Consider the following 15675-nt stretch of genomic DNA (forward strand, 5'->3'; position numbering starts at 1 on the left):
TCACAGGGAGAAGGGAGCAGAAGGAAAAGGCTTTGGGTGGGCTGAGGCAGAATCCGGGTCTTCCCTGCCTCTCCCACCCCTCCCTGCCCTCCCCTGCCCACATGGCTTGCAAGCTGGAGGTCACTGGTGGCTGGACGTGCCCATCTGACTGCAGTGCCAAGGAGACACGCACATGGGCACCAGAAGAGAGACTAGCCTGTGTATGATTGGGGTGTGTGGGCTCAGCGTAGCAGCTACAGTGTCTGTGCAAAAGACGGGAAACTGTCATGGGGAAGAAAAAGAAAAGTGCTTTACAGGTCATCATGGAAGATGGTTGGTATCACTATGAGATCTTTCAGCACGAGTGCTGCCAAATATTTGAGTCTCATGCCTTTCCAAGCACATCGTTTTGCATCTCTCAAAGCTCAAGCAATTTCAGTTTGCTCATGCAGGGAACTTTTGATAATTTGCCAAACTAAAGTAAATATCAAGAGTGTCGCTGTAGGAAAAGAATATAATGTATAATCAATAAGGGATGTTCTGCCAAGCTCAGCTGGCACTTCAGGACTAGCAGTGTAAAGTATTGCATGTGTACATCCCAGCAACAAATGTGATTATTCTTTGTTTTTTGTCTTGCAGCTGGAATGGAGATTGATGGACAAGTTGAAAGTGACACGGAGACTGAAGGTAACATACAGATTTAAAAATGCATTCTTCTTTGAAATATAAAAGATGATAACTTTTATTTTTCTCTCTGGCTTTTGACTTGCATAAGCTACTTATAGGCAAGCAGACTTTTCCCTTGAGGTTTGGTTTATAATAGTGATATATAAAACACTATTCTTAAGGAATCTGTCCCCTTTCATCCATGATCCTAGAGCAGGAAGCTGATGGAGTCCATGTGCCTTGGCAGTCTTCCCTAGAAAATGAGGCATCACAGCAAAACACAACCCCATGCAGGTCTGGGACTCCTTTGCACCACACCAAGGTCTTGCTTGCCCTCCCAGTAATGCTTGCTTAGACCATAACACACTGGTATCTTGATTAATCATGGCCATGACAAGATAATGATAAAAATGAAAATGGATTGGAAGTAGGCTAATGGCTATTAGGAAATTCAGAAAGAGCCAGTGACAATACTAAAATCAGGTTTAACCCTCTATGTACAGCAAACAAAGAGAAATAGCTAAGGGGTAGGATTAGAACACTAAATAAGAAGAGATCAGAGGTAAGATCATAACAGCACTGGACAGGTGATAAGAATGTAGATGCTACTGCAGAAACAGCTCACAACTGTGTTTGTACCATCCACAAAATATGAGAAAGAAATTAGCAAATGACCAGGACTTATTTTTTTAATCATATCCACCTTTCTCATACAGGCAAATGAGAAACTAAGATAAAAGTTACAAATTTATACTCCACATTTAACCTATGATACACTGCAAATTAAAACCATGACAGTTGGCTGCACAAAACGAGAATTTTCTCAAAAAGGGTAGGTGGTCTTTTCTCCTAGATCACTGACTGAAATTCGGCTGAGATGGACTGTTTGTTACATTGTAACTGAAACCTACCTAATGGCTCCTGAAAAATGAGCTGAAAGCTTCCTCTTGTTCACAGTGACAGGTGTGACAACAACCTAACAATTTTTTACCACTAGCAAGTAAAACTATTTGCTTGTTAGTAATTTATAACTTTTCACCAAAACAAAAATGCAAATACTCAAACTGTTTTTGCTCTGATTTTCGTCACCTTTTTAGATTGCTCATTTTTCACTCTGTGCGCCATTAGAGCACAATTTTCTTCTTTCATTATAACTTCTCCAGCCTCAGTGAATAAAAAACAATGCCAAAATTACAATTTATTTACTTTTTGAACACTTTATTTTCATCAGGCAGATTTTTCTTTTTTAAATTAGAAGCCAAAATACTCTCGAAAACTCACTGTTTATTTTCATGTGCTTGGTTTAAAGGGGATAGAGGGGCTCAGGGTTTTTTGAAAATGTTTTTCGACTTTCCATAATGTTCTGCAATTAAATTATGCTCCATCACAGTCCTTCAAGCTGTAAGCACTTCTGACTTTTGGACAAATGAGTTTTTTTATCTTGCAATGCCAGTAAGAAGGAAATGTGCATCAGAGACTACATGGACCAGGGTGAGGAGGGGTGTTGTCTTCTCTGGATATAGACCTTCCCATAGAAAAGAAAACTCAGAGAAACAAGACCTGGTGCTGCCTAAGCTGTACCTTTTCTTTATATAAATAGAATACCACCATCCCCAGCCTTGAAAAGTAAACAGTTTTCAAGGTCATTGCACCAACAAGTACACTAGATACTCTATAGCAAACTGCGACTTCTGTTTCCATAGCTCTACTGTGTTTACAGGTACAGGAAGATATCTGTGCTCTCTGATGGATAGGCTTCTGCATTTGTAACTAATTTCTAATGTTCTTCTGGTCACGTGTCAGTCACTGATGTGCTAAAATTAGCCACACTATCTTAAATAGGAGTTGCATAACCAAAGAGTTGGACTGGTATAACGCAAAGCCCACCAAGGTCAACAGGTTCATTGACTTCACTAGGGTTTGCATCAGCTTTCTGATGGATCTTTATTTTGCCAGCAAGGAAAGATAAGTTTTTCCCAAAGTATTTCTTTTTCATCTCTTGCAGAAAATGAAGTAAAGGACAAGACACCTAAGAAACAATCCCTCCAGGAAACAGGCAGAGCAAGCAGACTTGAAAGAAAGAAGCAAGAGAAAGACAAAGGAGAAAACGAGAGTGGAGAGGAAGACAGTTGTAGCCAACAAAACAGAGCTTCTAAGGGAAGAACCAACCAAAGGAAAAACAATGATGGAAAAAAGGCAGGAGGAGAAGGAAGCCATCAGAGACAGAGAGGCAAAAAGGCTCCTACCAAAGATCAAAAGGAGTCAGAAAACAAAGAAAAGCAAACAAACAAGAAAGGAGAGGAGGGGGAAAACAGACAGAAGACAGACAGGAAAAACAGGTAATTAACCAATCCCTGAGTACAGCAGATCAACATGCCATGAGCTTGTGGTACGTGGGTCAGGACTGCAAGACCGATAGTCTGCCAATAAGTTACTGCTCTCCAAAAGGGTTATGACTGTGGAAAACAGCACTGAAAACACCATGTGGCCAAACTCTGTCCAAGGTCATCTGCTGTTATAATTTCTTAGCCAGGATGAGATCCATGCATGTAATGAAGTCCTAGCGTGTATAGCGGGGGGTGGACAAGCACTCTTAAACAAGACAGCTTGAGCAACTCAGACATGGCCAAATTTTTTTCCGTTGGTCTATGGAAAAATGTGGGTTAATTTCATGTGTTTAAATCTCTTCCTCTTTTGAATCTTGCTTGTCCCAGCCTTCTGCTTTTCCCCATAGCTTCCATTTCCCTCTGAAGGCATGAAAACCATTTCTCCAGAGCCAGCTGTAGCCCTAGGCAATGCTTCTCTGCTGAAGCATGGTCCAAAGAACAATGTTGGGTGAATTATGGTGTGATGCAACTGCCTCTTGGTTATCCTGGCTGGACCCAGCCTTGCCCTGAGCACAAAGGGGCTGTGCTGGCACTGTACCAAGCCAGGGACAGTGAGGCACTGTGCCCACATCAGAGTGGGATCCTAAGGGGACAGTGGCACTGTGCCCACCCCAAGCAAGACCTTCCCTCTAAGTCCTGCAAGATTTTCCATTTTGTGCCGTTCATTTTGTGTCTCTCCCAGTACTACTTCTGCTTCTTCCAACTCATCTGACGAGGAGTCGCTGTCAGAGGAAGAGCTCGCCGTGCTGATGGAGCAGGTGGAGCAAAAGAAAAAACTGATTTCCACCATGAGGAACAAGCCCTGGAGGATGGTGAAGAAGCTCTCAGTGCTCAGGTACCCATCACACTAGGAACCCACATACCTGGGTTTTTTGCTGACTGTCAGACGCACTTGGCATTTCCTAGAAATAACATTTTTGCTGCTGCTACTGCAACACTCCAGTCTCAGAAAAAGCAACTGGCCAGCCTGTCTGGATTTAAATGATCCGAATTAAAGTGTGGAATTTGATTTTCAGCCTCTGTAACCAAAGAATGGACAAGGTGCAAATCTGTTCAACTGATACACACAGCAAGGTCATTCTACCCTTGTATTTAAAACCAAATGACTCACTGCTGTCGGGCTACTTGCTAAAGCAAACTCTGTGTCCTGGTTTGCTTATTCATGGCCATTGTCAGAAAGAAGTCAGAGCAGCAAAGTGTCATGTTACTTCATGCTTCCTCTGATTGTGCTGCTTGGAAAAAAATGCTGTATTATTTGCAGAGCTTTATGAAGCAAAAATAATACAGCCTCCCAGCCCACATTGAATGTGGGAACAATTCAGGCAGATGCAGAGCTCCCACTGTGCAGGGCAATGGGAGGCAGCCAGGCAGGGTTGGCCAGGACCATTCCCATGTTGAGGAAATATTTCAAGTCCCGGCTCTATTGGTTAGAAATAATCTGAAACCCCTTTCTACCAGAAGGGCTTTCGAGATAGCATTGTATATATGTACACAGCCCTGTGGGAAGTGGTGATGTCCTCCCTCTGTCTTTACCAAGAGGCTACTCTGAGCTGCAGTGACAGGGCTGTGAAGGCTGGTAGTCACCCTGTATGTCTGCTTCTCTCTTTTATCCTCTGAGGGCCAAGACCTGCTCCATCTTCCATTAAAATCAGAAGCCTTGAGCACTGCCAATTATTTCTAAAAATCTGGATAAAGAGCTACAGAGGGAAACTTTTCAACAGCTTTTCTATCTCACAGGCACACTATAAACCTGAGCTCATTACAAACAAAATCTTATTACCTTAAAAGTCCAAAGTTCTGCAAGAAAAAAGGCAGAGCAGTACTATTTCTGATGTTATTTTTCCTTTTGCTCTAGGATCCTGGCTAAAATTCTGCCTAGGATCATATATAATAATATACCTCCATCTTTTCATCTTATCACTGAACCCTGGCAACCCTTTACCACCTGCTAATGAACCTAAAAAAAAAATGTTGCATTGCTTGTGCAGGAGTCTCCAAAAGGGCTCTCAAAATATGGTACATTCATTAGTTATTTTGGCTGCACAAACTCAATCTCGAGACAAGAAAGGATTAGCCACATAGCACAGGGGAGGAATGTGAAACACAAGAAGAGTGAAACAGCATATTCAAGGCCTAGAAATCTCACTTTATGATTGCAAATAAAGTCACAGGTTATTTTTCCAAGGTTATGGGCTGGACTAGCCAGCTATTTCTATCAAGTAGAAGTCTATCTTGCCCACAGGATTAGGATTGCAGAGGACCTCCTGACTCCTGAAATTTAATCTCTTCTTATGCTGTATCAGCAATATCCATTATATATTACATTGTATTATATATTCTATATTACATATTATATATGTATTTAGTATCTAGTATATTGTGTATAGTATATAATATATATCTTGTTCACAAACTCAGTGTACTGAGTATACTCTAACAACATCTACCTAGGTTCTTTTCTCTGTATTATCCTTAGAAACCTATTCTAAAGCTAATCTCAACTTGCAGCTTGATTTTACTCCTGACTAGTGTACATTAATTTCTCTGGCATACAGATGATCCTGTTAGGCCAATTGTATTTCTCTGATATCCAGGGAAGTGTTCAAAGAGGGAAATCTTTCATCCCCTTGGAACTTGTTTTGCTAGAAAATGTTGGTTTTTTCTTAACCAATGCACCAGGAGAGAAAAGTTATAGCAAGCATGCTGGGTTGAGAGAGCTCTGGAGGGAGAAGAACAGCCAGGCTTTTGGTCTACACCAAGGGAAAAGTGGGGAGCAACATTTAGGGCACATCTCCACTGCATGAGTGCTTTGTGTACCCATTAACTAGCCCTGGGTGAGCGTGTGGGCTCTGCATGGCACGGCACAGTCACAATACCAGCAGATAGCAGCTGGCACCCCAGGCACAGCATAGGGCTTAGGGAGCCCAAATCCCTGTCTTCCTATGGACAGGGTGGTGTTGCTGCTCCCCAACTTGTGCAGGCAGAGGCAAAAAGTTACAAACCCCTTTGCTGTTTCAATAACCTGCTTGTTTATTTTCCAATTAGGGAGGCACAAGCTTTTGTTGAGAAGTTTGAAGGAGCTCTGGGAAAAGGGAAAGGCAAAAAGTTGTATGCATATAAGATGATGATGGCAAAGGTAAGTGCTGCCATGATGCCATGGAAAAGCTTGGTTTCCTGGTTATGCATTCAGCCCATTTTTGGTTGAGTTTATTAACCCGTATTTGGCAAAAGAGACACCAGGAAATCAGAATAAAACTTCCTGCCCACACTCAAGATACTAGTCAGCTTCAAATCTGTGATGGTTAGAGACAGAAAAAGGGGACGTTTCTCCCTACCTGAATCTCATTGCCACCTTCCCTGAAGCAAGGGAGGGTTTGGAAGAACATGATAAAATATGGTTTTCTGATTGCAATCTCCAAAACCTTGATCTGAGTGACCAAGTACCCCTAAAGATGAGAGAGGCTGTGCCAAATTATTGTACTGCCCTATGGATTCTTGTAAAACTTCATTTTCTTCAGTTAATGAGACAACAAGGATGATAACTGTGTTTTAAGATTGAAGTTGGTAACCAAGATGCATGTTGTCATGGAGATTATATTGAGAAGTGAAAAATAGAGCCAGGCCTGAGATTATTAAATTAATGGGAGTTTAACCACTGGTCTGACAAGGAAGGATTCAAGTTCAGTATTTTATAAAACTAAATTTTGTTTTAAATATAGTTGGTTCTGCATCTATTCTTGCAATCCAGAGTTAGGTCTGAATTTTCCACCCCTATGTAACATGGTAAATGAACAGAACAACTACAGCTTTCCAAAAGTCTGGGAATGTTTAAATTCAGGTGATGAATGTGAACACTAGGAGGTAGGTGGCCTTTGGATAGATGGTAGTTTCTGATATAGTTCAAAAGTTCAAACCCAGACCAGAGTTTTTGCTTTGGACTTTACACCCAGTCCTAGCAATGCTACCAAACTCTGACATTAGAAAGCCCTGCAGGTGAAGCAGCCTCCCCTTCACTCCTTTGGGCTCACAGTGATGTTGTCTTGTTTCAGAAATGGGTGAAATTTAAGAGAGACTTTGACAATTTTAAAACCCAGTGCATACCCTGGGAGATGAAGATAAAAGAAGTGGAGAGTAAGTAGAACCTTGTGCTGTGCGGTGGCAGTGAGAGGTTTTGTAAGACAGCTTTGCCTTCACCCAAGCAATGCCCCAGCTCACTAGTCCCCAGCCTCTGCTCACATCCTGGACACCAGAGCCAAAAATGGACCCTGGGCAGCACTGGGCTTTGCCATTTCCATTGGTGGGGGGGGGGTCTGCTGGGAGTGTCCTGGGCAACACGTGGGGGTAGACCTGAGGGTAAAGGAGTCCAGGTGTTGCTGAGAACAGTTTAACCCTCCTACACTCCTGACCACCAAGTGTCTTCTTGTTCAAGGTCACTTTGGCTCCTCAGTCGCTTCCTACTTCATATTTCTGCGGTGGATGTACGGAGTAAATCTTGTCCTTTTTGGGTTAATATTTGGGCTGGTTATAATTCCAGAGGTAAGTGCTTATTCTCTGTTCAGTAATATCTTGCCCACTGCTGAACATGAACATGAGATTGATGGCACAAACAAGTATCTTGTATCAGGCCGCGCTTTAGAAAAATGAAACGCATAAGGACAATTATTTACTAAGAATTACTTACAAGGCTGTTACTGACATGGGAGCAAAAGTTAAATTGAAATCAGGAGACCTAAACTGCCCTGCCTGGCCACAGCTAAAACAGGAACCCGAAGGCCTCATTTAAGGCTATATTTACGTTTTGATTAAAGTGAAAAGCACAATCTAGGAATCCTTCTAGGTACAAGCTATGGCCCATAACAGTCATATAAGAAATGGGGTGTGCTCTGAAAGTGACTAAGAAAACCCTCCTTTTGGGCCCTTCCACGGGCACAGCCCCAGGGGGACAGCCAAGGCAGAGCCCCACAGGAGAAACCGAGGGAAGGAACAATTTCCCACGCACTTCGCCAACTAACATTTTTGGGGGAAACCTCCCTTCTCTATACTTCTAATTGAGATGATTCACAAGGAAGAGTTTTATTTTTAGTTTTTCTCTTTCTTGTTGTTCTTGGAGAAGGAAAAGGATCTCATAGTCAACTTTACATGATCATTTATTGAAGAAATTTTTAATGTAGCCATTAGAGCTCTGGCTAAATTGCTCAGTCCAGTCTCCAAAGGCTGTGCAATCTGCAGACAGTGGCATCTGTTCTGTTCAATGCAGATTTTTATGGAGCAAAAATGCAGCACAGAGTCTCTCCTGAGGACCATGCTTTTGTTCTCCTTAATGTGGTTGTTCACACTATCAAAAGTAAAAGCTCTATTTTCTCCCAGGATGGAGACACATAACCATCAGCACTGAACAATATAAATGTATTTTGTTAGGAACTATGCATATGATAGAAGACTAACCAGCTTTTGTCTTTAAAGTATGAATACTATTACTCATTGCCTACTGAGCTGTTACGATATGGAGGGTAGATAGGCAATAAATGTTTAATCATAAATTATTTTGAAATTAGATAGCCCTAAAAAATAAGTGATAGATGATATGCTAGGACCTTTCTAGGCTATGAATGCCAATGAGATGTTTTGGTATAGCCATCAATCAGAGTCTGCTTGTAAATATATTATTAACTCTCCATAGCCCTTGATGTTCTGTATGAAATTCAATAGCTTCTGGACTTGCTGCAAGACCTGCTTTGTGTGGTGTCATCAGGAATGGATGCGCCATTAAAACTGTTATTTGCATTATTTTGTCATACACTTTTTTTTCCCAAATCTAATTGCCCTTCACCTCACCTTGAGATCATTTTTCAATTCAAGACTATATAATACTAAATACACTGCAAGCTCAACCCAGTGCTCTTGACTTCTCTCAAAGGAAGAATCCTGCATAAATAGATAAAGCTAATCCCTTTATTGCATTAGATCCATGAAGTTCAAGCAAATAACTTCTTGCTAAAGTAAGGACATTTAAACTGGAGTTGTTCACTGAGGGATACAGTTCTTCGGCGAAATAGTTCCTGTGCAATGAATGGAAAGGGGACTCCTCTGGTTATTTGGGTTAAATTAATTCTAAATATTTTAAACTGCTGCTCTCATATTAAGAAATCAACAGAAAAGAAAACCAACCAAAACCTGCTAATAACTGTACAGTGTGTTATATTATACATGCATCACTGTTACTAATGTTCACCAGGTCCTAATGGGAATGCCATATGGGAGCATGCCGAGGAAAACTGTACCCCGGGCTGAACAAGCAACAGCTATGGATTTTTCAGTTCTGTGGGATTTTGAGGTAAGTACAGGAGCATTAATCATAAGAGATCAGTTGAATACCTCCTAAAACCCTTCAGAAGTCAGTGGTGTTACAGGAACAAATTTGTTCCAAGATAAACCAGCAATGCACCTGTTTCTTCCAGAAGATGAAGACACCTGCTGCCACAAAATCTTTGTGGATCTCCAGATTTCTGGCCAAAACAGCATGTGGACATGCAGGTACCTGCATATGGATTTGAACTACATCCATAAAGAAATGAGTTGGCTGGCATATGTCACACACGTGTGTATGTATGCACACAGACATCCATTTCTCAGTGTTTCAGGAGCATAGCAGATGCACTTTTATTCCAAAGGGAACATATCACATCCCAACACAGCTGGCTAACACTACCTGAAACGTGCCTGTCCGGGGTCAATGAGGTGCAACAAGACAGAGTAAAATCCACTACCTCCAGTGGAGTTATACATTTCCACACTGAAGGAAGTCAAAGCAAATTTAAGAAACCCATGTCCTTTTATCTACGCAGTATTTTCCTTAATGAAGCACAACAAGCCAAAGTTATGTTTTCCCTAGGAGCATTAACAAAAGAAGGTGCAAACTGCCCAGTGGTGTGCTTGGTGCAGCTCACTTAAACCACATTCACAGAGCTGCATCATAAACTCAGGAAAAAAAAAAATAAAATCTTTTTTCAGAAGAAAAAACACCCAATAAATACTTTTTTGCTGTATTTTTAAATCTACGTAGAACAATCTATAGAAATTATATCATCACCTCACATTCATAATGTAGAATTTTGTTCTGAAAAAAAACTCAAGCAAAAACAACAACAACCACAAAAAATTGTAAGAATGAGAGCCATTTAACTTCCAACTAGAAAGGCAGGCAGCACACAGCCGAAATGTTGAGCTACCCCAAACCTTGCAGCCAGAAGGGGAGTTCAAACTGCAGACCCTCTTCATGGGCAGGGAGCACCTGGCCATACCACTGAACTTGGTTATCACCTTGGGAAAAGGATTGCTCCCCACCTTCCTGCCATCCCTATTCCCATGAAATATTTACAGGAGCTTGAAGCTGGAACTAAAGTTTAGGACTTGCACCCAAAGGGAAAGCTCAGGTTTCCAGCTGCCCACAGTGCATGGCTGCAACCCTGACTCAGACCTCTCTCCAGTTAATCTTTGCCTTTGAAGATTTAGACCAAAGGGATTAAGTGTTTTTAGGGGACATCCCAAAAAAAGAAAAAGATGTGTGCAGAGGGTGAAGAGATTCTGCTGTGGCAAACACTTTGGGATCTGACTTTCAAAGCCACTGCTTCTGGAAATATTTTTTAAATGCTTGTTGGTGCTGGCCCACATATTACAAGTGTGCAACTCAGTCCTTCTGTAATAAACACCATCGTGACTTCCTCAGCTAAAAAAGAACCCAATAACTACTTTAATGTAAGTCAGATTATTTAAATTAATTTATTAATGAGGCTTCAAATACTGGTGTGGCCAGGAACCTGACAGGGACATACCTTCATTCACCATCCATTTTCTGCTGATGTTCCTTTTAGCTCTTTCTCTCCCAGCACTTTCACCCACTTGCCAGAATCCCAATTAAGAGGTGAATTAGGGACACAATGAAAAACACTTCACTGAATGAAAAGGTCATTTGAGCCTCATACTATAAAAATACAAGTAACATTTAAATTCATTCATTCAGAATAAAACAAGACAAAATCCAAACTGCAGCTGATTTTACCTTGGAGACCATAAACAACACACATAGAAGTAAGGAATCATGCTCTCAGATGAGGCTGTACCACTGCATGAAAGGCTAGCTACTGTGACCTGCCAGGCCCCTGCCAGTGGCTTGATGCATGCATCTACATATCCCTGCTATCACCAAGGGACTGATCCTCTGAACCCCTCTGCCACAGAGGTCCCCATCCCATACCCACTCACTTGCTGCTTGACACCCAGGAGCATTCACACAAGCCTGGGAGCAATCTCCAGCTACGTGGCAACAATGTACACCCATTCCCTCTGCAGTCAGAAGACATCAAATTAAGCCCTTCACAGAGGCCTGCCCTCTGAAAATGAATAGATGCTTATTCCAGCATATTCTACAGGAGAAGCGCAATGAAGAAACATATTTCAGAGCAGGCATAAAATGAAGAGTCAATACTGTGATCCTGAAAAATACATTTCAAGAGAGAGAAGCCAAGGAAACATATGCTTTGGCAGCAAGGAGGTCACATCATGGGTTTCTAGAGGAGCAGAAAGGAATAAATCTCGCTTGGACACCAGACACTCTGTCTCACAAATGGAGTTTAAAGAACATACTGGATGATGTGAGCAGTGAAACTCATTTTTCCGTCCCCACCACCTGATGAATCAAAAAGACAAAGGTTTGGGATTACCACCTGAGAAAAAAACTTCACTAGCACCTTCCAGGAACATGATCTTTGTATTTTACGGGGTTTTTTTCATTGCACTTCCCCAGCACACATTATACATAACATGTTATGAGCTCCAAGCATCCGTGCTGCAATCTGCCAGCCATGGGCTTGCTGCACGTCCCCAGGTGGCTCAGCAGCACTGGCAGAGAAACATGTACAGTCATCCTGTACCTGTGGCACTGCACCTTGTGCAGAAACACACAGCAAACGTGGCACCCAGGCATACCAAAGCTTTATAGTAGGTTCAGAATGGAAAACCTAGAGCTTTGGGGGAGCTTAGTCTAATTGATTAAAAGAAAGTAGTCAGACACTGAGAGGGAGTCCCAGAAAGGTTGTGGGATCTCCATCCTTGGAGGTTTTCAAAACTCAGTTGGACATGGCCCCGAGCCACAGTGCTTGATTTACAAAATGGTTCTGCTTTGAGCAGGTGGCTTGACTAAACAACCTCCAGAGGTCCCTTCCCCATATAAATTACTCCATGTCTCTAGACAAGATACATTACACAGCCTCTGATAAAAGCTTCAAATTATCTCTGATTTTTGGTCCTTCCAAAGGCTTAATCAGAGGGGAGCTTGCTCAACTGTCATGGCCAAACTAATGAACTACACTTAACTTATGAGCTGAAAGACAACAGGCAAAAAATAGAGAAGTGCAATATGCAAAGATACACATCAACTTGGATGAGATAGAACAGAAAAATAGGAAGAGATTGTTAACGCAGCTTAGGAGATCTGTACACTCATTGAATGCCCTATGGTTTGTGCAGCTAACCATACATCTACTTGAGACAACACACTTGATACCATATCTGAGCTCTGCTTTCCACAGAAAAATAACACTTTGATTTTAGTCTTCAGTTATATTTGCTCTGCAGGTGGTAGCCAGTAAAAGGAACTAAATTTGTGGGGTACCAAGCATCAGCTGCCTTCTAGCTGAAAGGAAAAGTTTCATATCATGGTGGGAAACCCCTTCACTACAGCATTTCTACAAGATTTGAGTGTTTGATACTGGCTTAGAGAAGCAGGTGGGCTACAGCCACAAAAAGCGATAAGGAGCTTTTTCTGGGAAGGATGAAACAGTGATGAACAACAACTACATTTTCGTTTTGAGCCAGTATGCTCTGATGTGCTCTCTTTCCCTTTTCTTCCCTCTCTTAGGAGGATAAGCTCATAGGAGGATGGCTCAAAAAGGTGACAGGGCAGCAAACAGCCGAGAACGAGACACTAAAAAAATTTCCAAGGTCATTTTCCTAGTTTTAAATCTTCAGTTTTCACCAGCAATCTCTTCCCTGCAGGGGAAAAAAAAAAATAAAAATAAAAATAAAAATAAAAAAAGCAGCACAGCTTACAGAAAGGTTTGCTTTTGCTTTTCCTGCAGGGCTACATCAAATACTCAGCACTGTTCTATGGCTACTACAACAACCAGCGGACGATTGGCTGGCTAAAATACAGGCTGCCGATGGCATATTTCATGGTTGGGATCAGCGTGTTTGGCTACAGCCTGATGGTTGTTATAAGATCGTGAGTACAGCTGGCCTTGTCCTCTCTGCAAAATCCACCCAGATGTGTCTCACAGCTGGGTTTCCCTCCACAGGCATGGCTCAAGGCTCGGTCCGGGCTTGGCCAGAGGCTGGGGGAGTGTGGGGCAAAGGGGGCTGTGAGCCTGCTATACCCATGTACTCAGTCCCAGCATCTACCATACTGGCTCTGGTAGGCAGGGTGGGCCTGGGCAGTCCCCTGCCTCAGCCACGTGTTCACCTGCATTATTTTGAATCCTCCCACCTCCTTCTCCACTCCTTCCTCCTCCTCTCTGGATCGCTTCAGCCCTTCCTACTACAGGACGATCAAACAGGCACATTTTGTACTTGAGGGAGGATTTTACTTACAGTAAATTTTAAAGGCTCTTTTTCCCATCCTTTCATTACAAAAAAAAAAAAAACCCAAAACATTCCTGGAAGCCAGTGTGAGTCACAGATGGTGCAAAGGGTACAGAAAAGAGCCAAATGCTACCAGGCTGCTTTTGATGAGTTTTAAAGCGAGGGCCCCAATCTCTGTGCCCCTGCTGCACTGTTCCTGATCACCACTGAGGCCCCCGCAGCATCCCCAGGGCAAAAGGATGCAGCCAAGGCAGCTCTTGCTGTTGGTATGGTCTCCAAAAAGCCAAAAATAAAACACTCTGTCTCTCCGTAGAGGCCACAGCACGCAAAGGTTATCCTTCCTTTGCAAAGAAAGAATAAGCCCTTGGATTTGAATCGCTATTGAAACGGGCCCTATTGCTGTGCAGCAGAAAGAGCCTCTTGAGCCTTTGGCTGAAGTGGGACATGGGGATTTGCTGTACATTTGTCATGAAATTGCAGCATCTGTTGTCTCGCCTTCCTTGAGGGACTGGTGCTAGGAACTCTAGTGCGAGTTACAGAAGGATTTCAGGGATCAAATAATAGAGAGGGAACAGCAGAAGCCATATCTGCTCCTTGGCTGATTAACAAGAATAATCCCTTTTCTCTCCCTGCATGGTTTGCTGTAAGGTCTTTTGCTCAGCATTGTGCAGCTACTGAAATCTCACTAAAACTTCGTGTTGCAATTAGTGCATTGGAAGCACCAGTGATTTTTTGCTAAATTTAACCAACTAAATGTAGCTATAATCATATATTGCACCCTAAATAGAATCTTTTCCTGTAAATAGACAGTCTTCATTCACTAGCTGGTGGAAGCAATCCTTAACCTGCTTTAATCACCTATGCTAGGTTTTTTCTGCATTACTGTTTTTAATACAAGACCTGCAAAACCCTCTTTTGGCAGCTCAGTCCTGCTTAAACCCCAAGTCTCACAGCCTGTGATAGACAGTTGCACCCAAAACCCAAGAACAGTCACCCCGTTCCTTCCTTACCCACTAGCAATCCCAAGCCACTGGTGCTGGCAAAGCTGAAGGATCTTGCCTGATCTTGCCACTGCATATGTCCTTGGACAGGATGGCACGCAATGCCAACGAAAGTACAGCAGACGGGGATGATGACAACTTCATTTTCAGCTGGAAAATGTTCACTAGCTGGGATTACCTCATTGGCAACCCGGAAACAGCAGATAACAAGTTTGCATCCATCACCACCAGCTTCAAGGTAACCCTCACTGGCATTTCTCTGCTTCTGGGGATGCTCCCAGCACCTGCCATGCCAGAGGTTTAGGGGGAAGTCTGGGTACCTGTACAGCATCTCTCCATACAAACAGGGTATGGCTCTGAGTGCCAGCATCTCCAGCTCCCATATCATGGATCACCCTAACAACCTTTTTAGGATTTGAGCAAAAATCTGGTTTACTTCAGAGCACAATTCCTCCGCCATGTTCCCATGGGACATGGCAGGCTGTTTGCTACTTGATGTCTTTCAGTCAAACCAGGATGAAGCTTTGTTTGAGTTTAAAACAAACTATCGATTTCAATACAACCAGAACAGCATGGGATGAAGTTTCACAGGGTAGAAAAACACTCATTGTTGCCCTGTGCTCAGTGCTACAAGATTCACACTCCAATTCTGTGAGCATTCCTGTTCTTTTAGGAATCCATCGTGGATGAACAAGAAAGCAACAAGGATGAGAACATCCACCTGAGGAGGTTCTTGCGGGTTTTGGCCAATGTCCTCATCATATGCTGCTTGTGTGGGAGTGGCTACCTCATTTATTTTGTGGTGAAACGCTCCCAGACATTTTCTAAAATGCAAAATGTTGGGTGGTATGAAAGAAACGAGGTAAGAAAACTTGGCTTCCAGATTTCTGCTGTGATAATTTGCCTTGGACATCAACATAATCATTGCCACAGCTTGAGGACAGCATCCAAGGCAGAGGGATTCCCTACCAGAGGTCCCTTTCAGTACCTTTGCACTTGTTTTAGCC

At 42.5% G+C, this 15675-nt stretch overlaps 1 protein-coding gene across 1 annotated transcript in view; it reads left to right on the forward strand.

The window, feature by feature from the left end:
* The first annotated feature begins 266 nt into the window (after window positions 1-266).
* Window positions 267-15675, forward strand: part of TMC2 (transmembrane channel like 2) — a 31156-nt gene continuing 15747 nt past the window's right edge. The window contains exons 1-11 of the mRNA XM_051611165.1: window positions 267-312; window positions 619-666; window positions 2651-2984; window positions 3715-3867; window positions 6078-6168; window positions 7082-7163; window positions 7462-7568; window positions 9268-9366; window positions 13169-13311; window positions 14759-14906; window positions 15342-15530. Coding sequence (XP_051467125.1) covers window positions 267-312; window positions 619-666; window positions 2651-2984; window positions 3715-3867; window positions 6078-6168; window positions 7082-7163; window positions 7462-7568; window positions 9268-9366; window positions 13169-13311; window positions 14759-14906; window positions 15342-15530 — 1440 coding nt within the window. The remainder of the gene's footprint in view (window positions 313-618; window positions 667-2650; window positions 2985-3714; window positions 3868-6077; window positions 6169-7081; window positions 7164-7461; window positions 7569-9267; window positions 9367-13168; window positions 13312-14758; window positions 14907-15341; window positions 15531-15675) is intronic.

Source organism: Apus apus, chromosome 2, assembly GCF_020740795.1.
Source record: "Apus apus isolate bApuApu2 chromosome 2, bApuApu2.pri.cur, whole genome shotgun sequence".
In the NCBI taxonomy this organism is placed as follows: Eukaryota; Metazoa; Chordata; class Aves; order Apodiformes; family Apodidae; genus Apus; species Apus apus.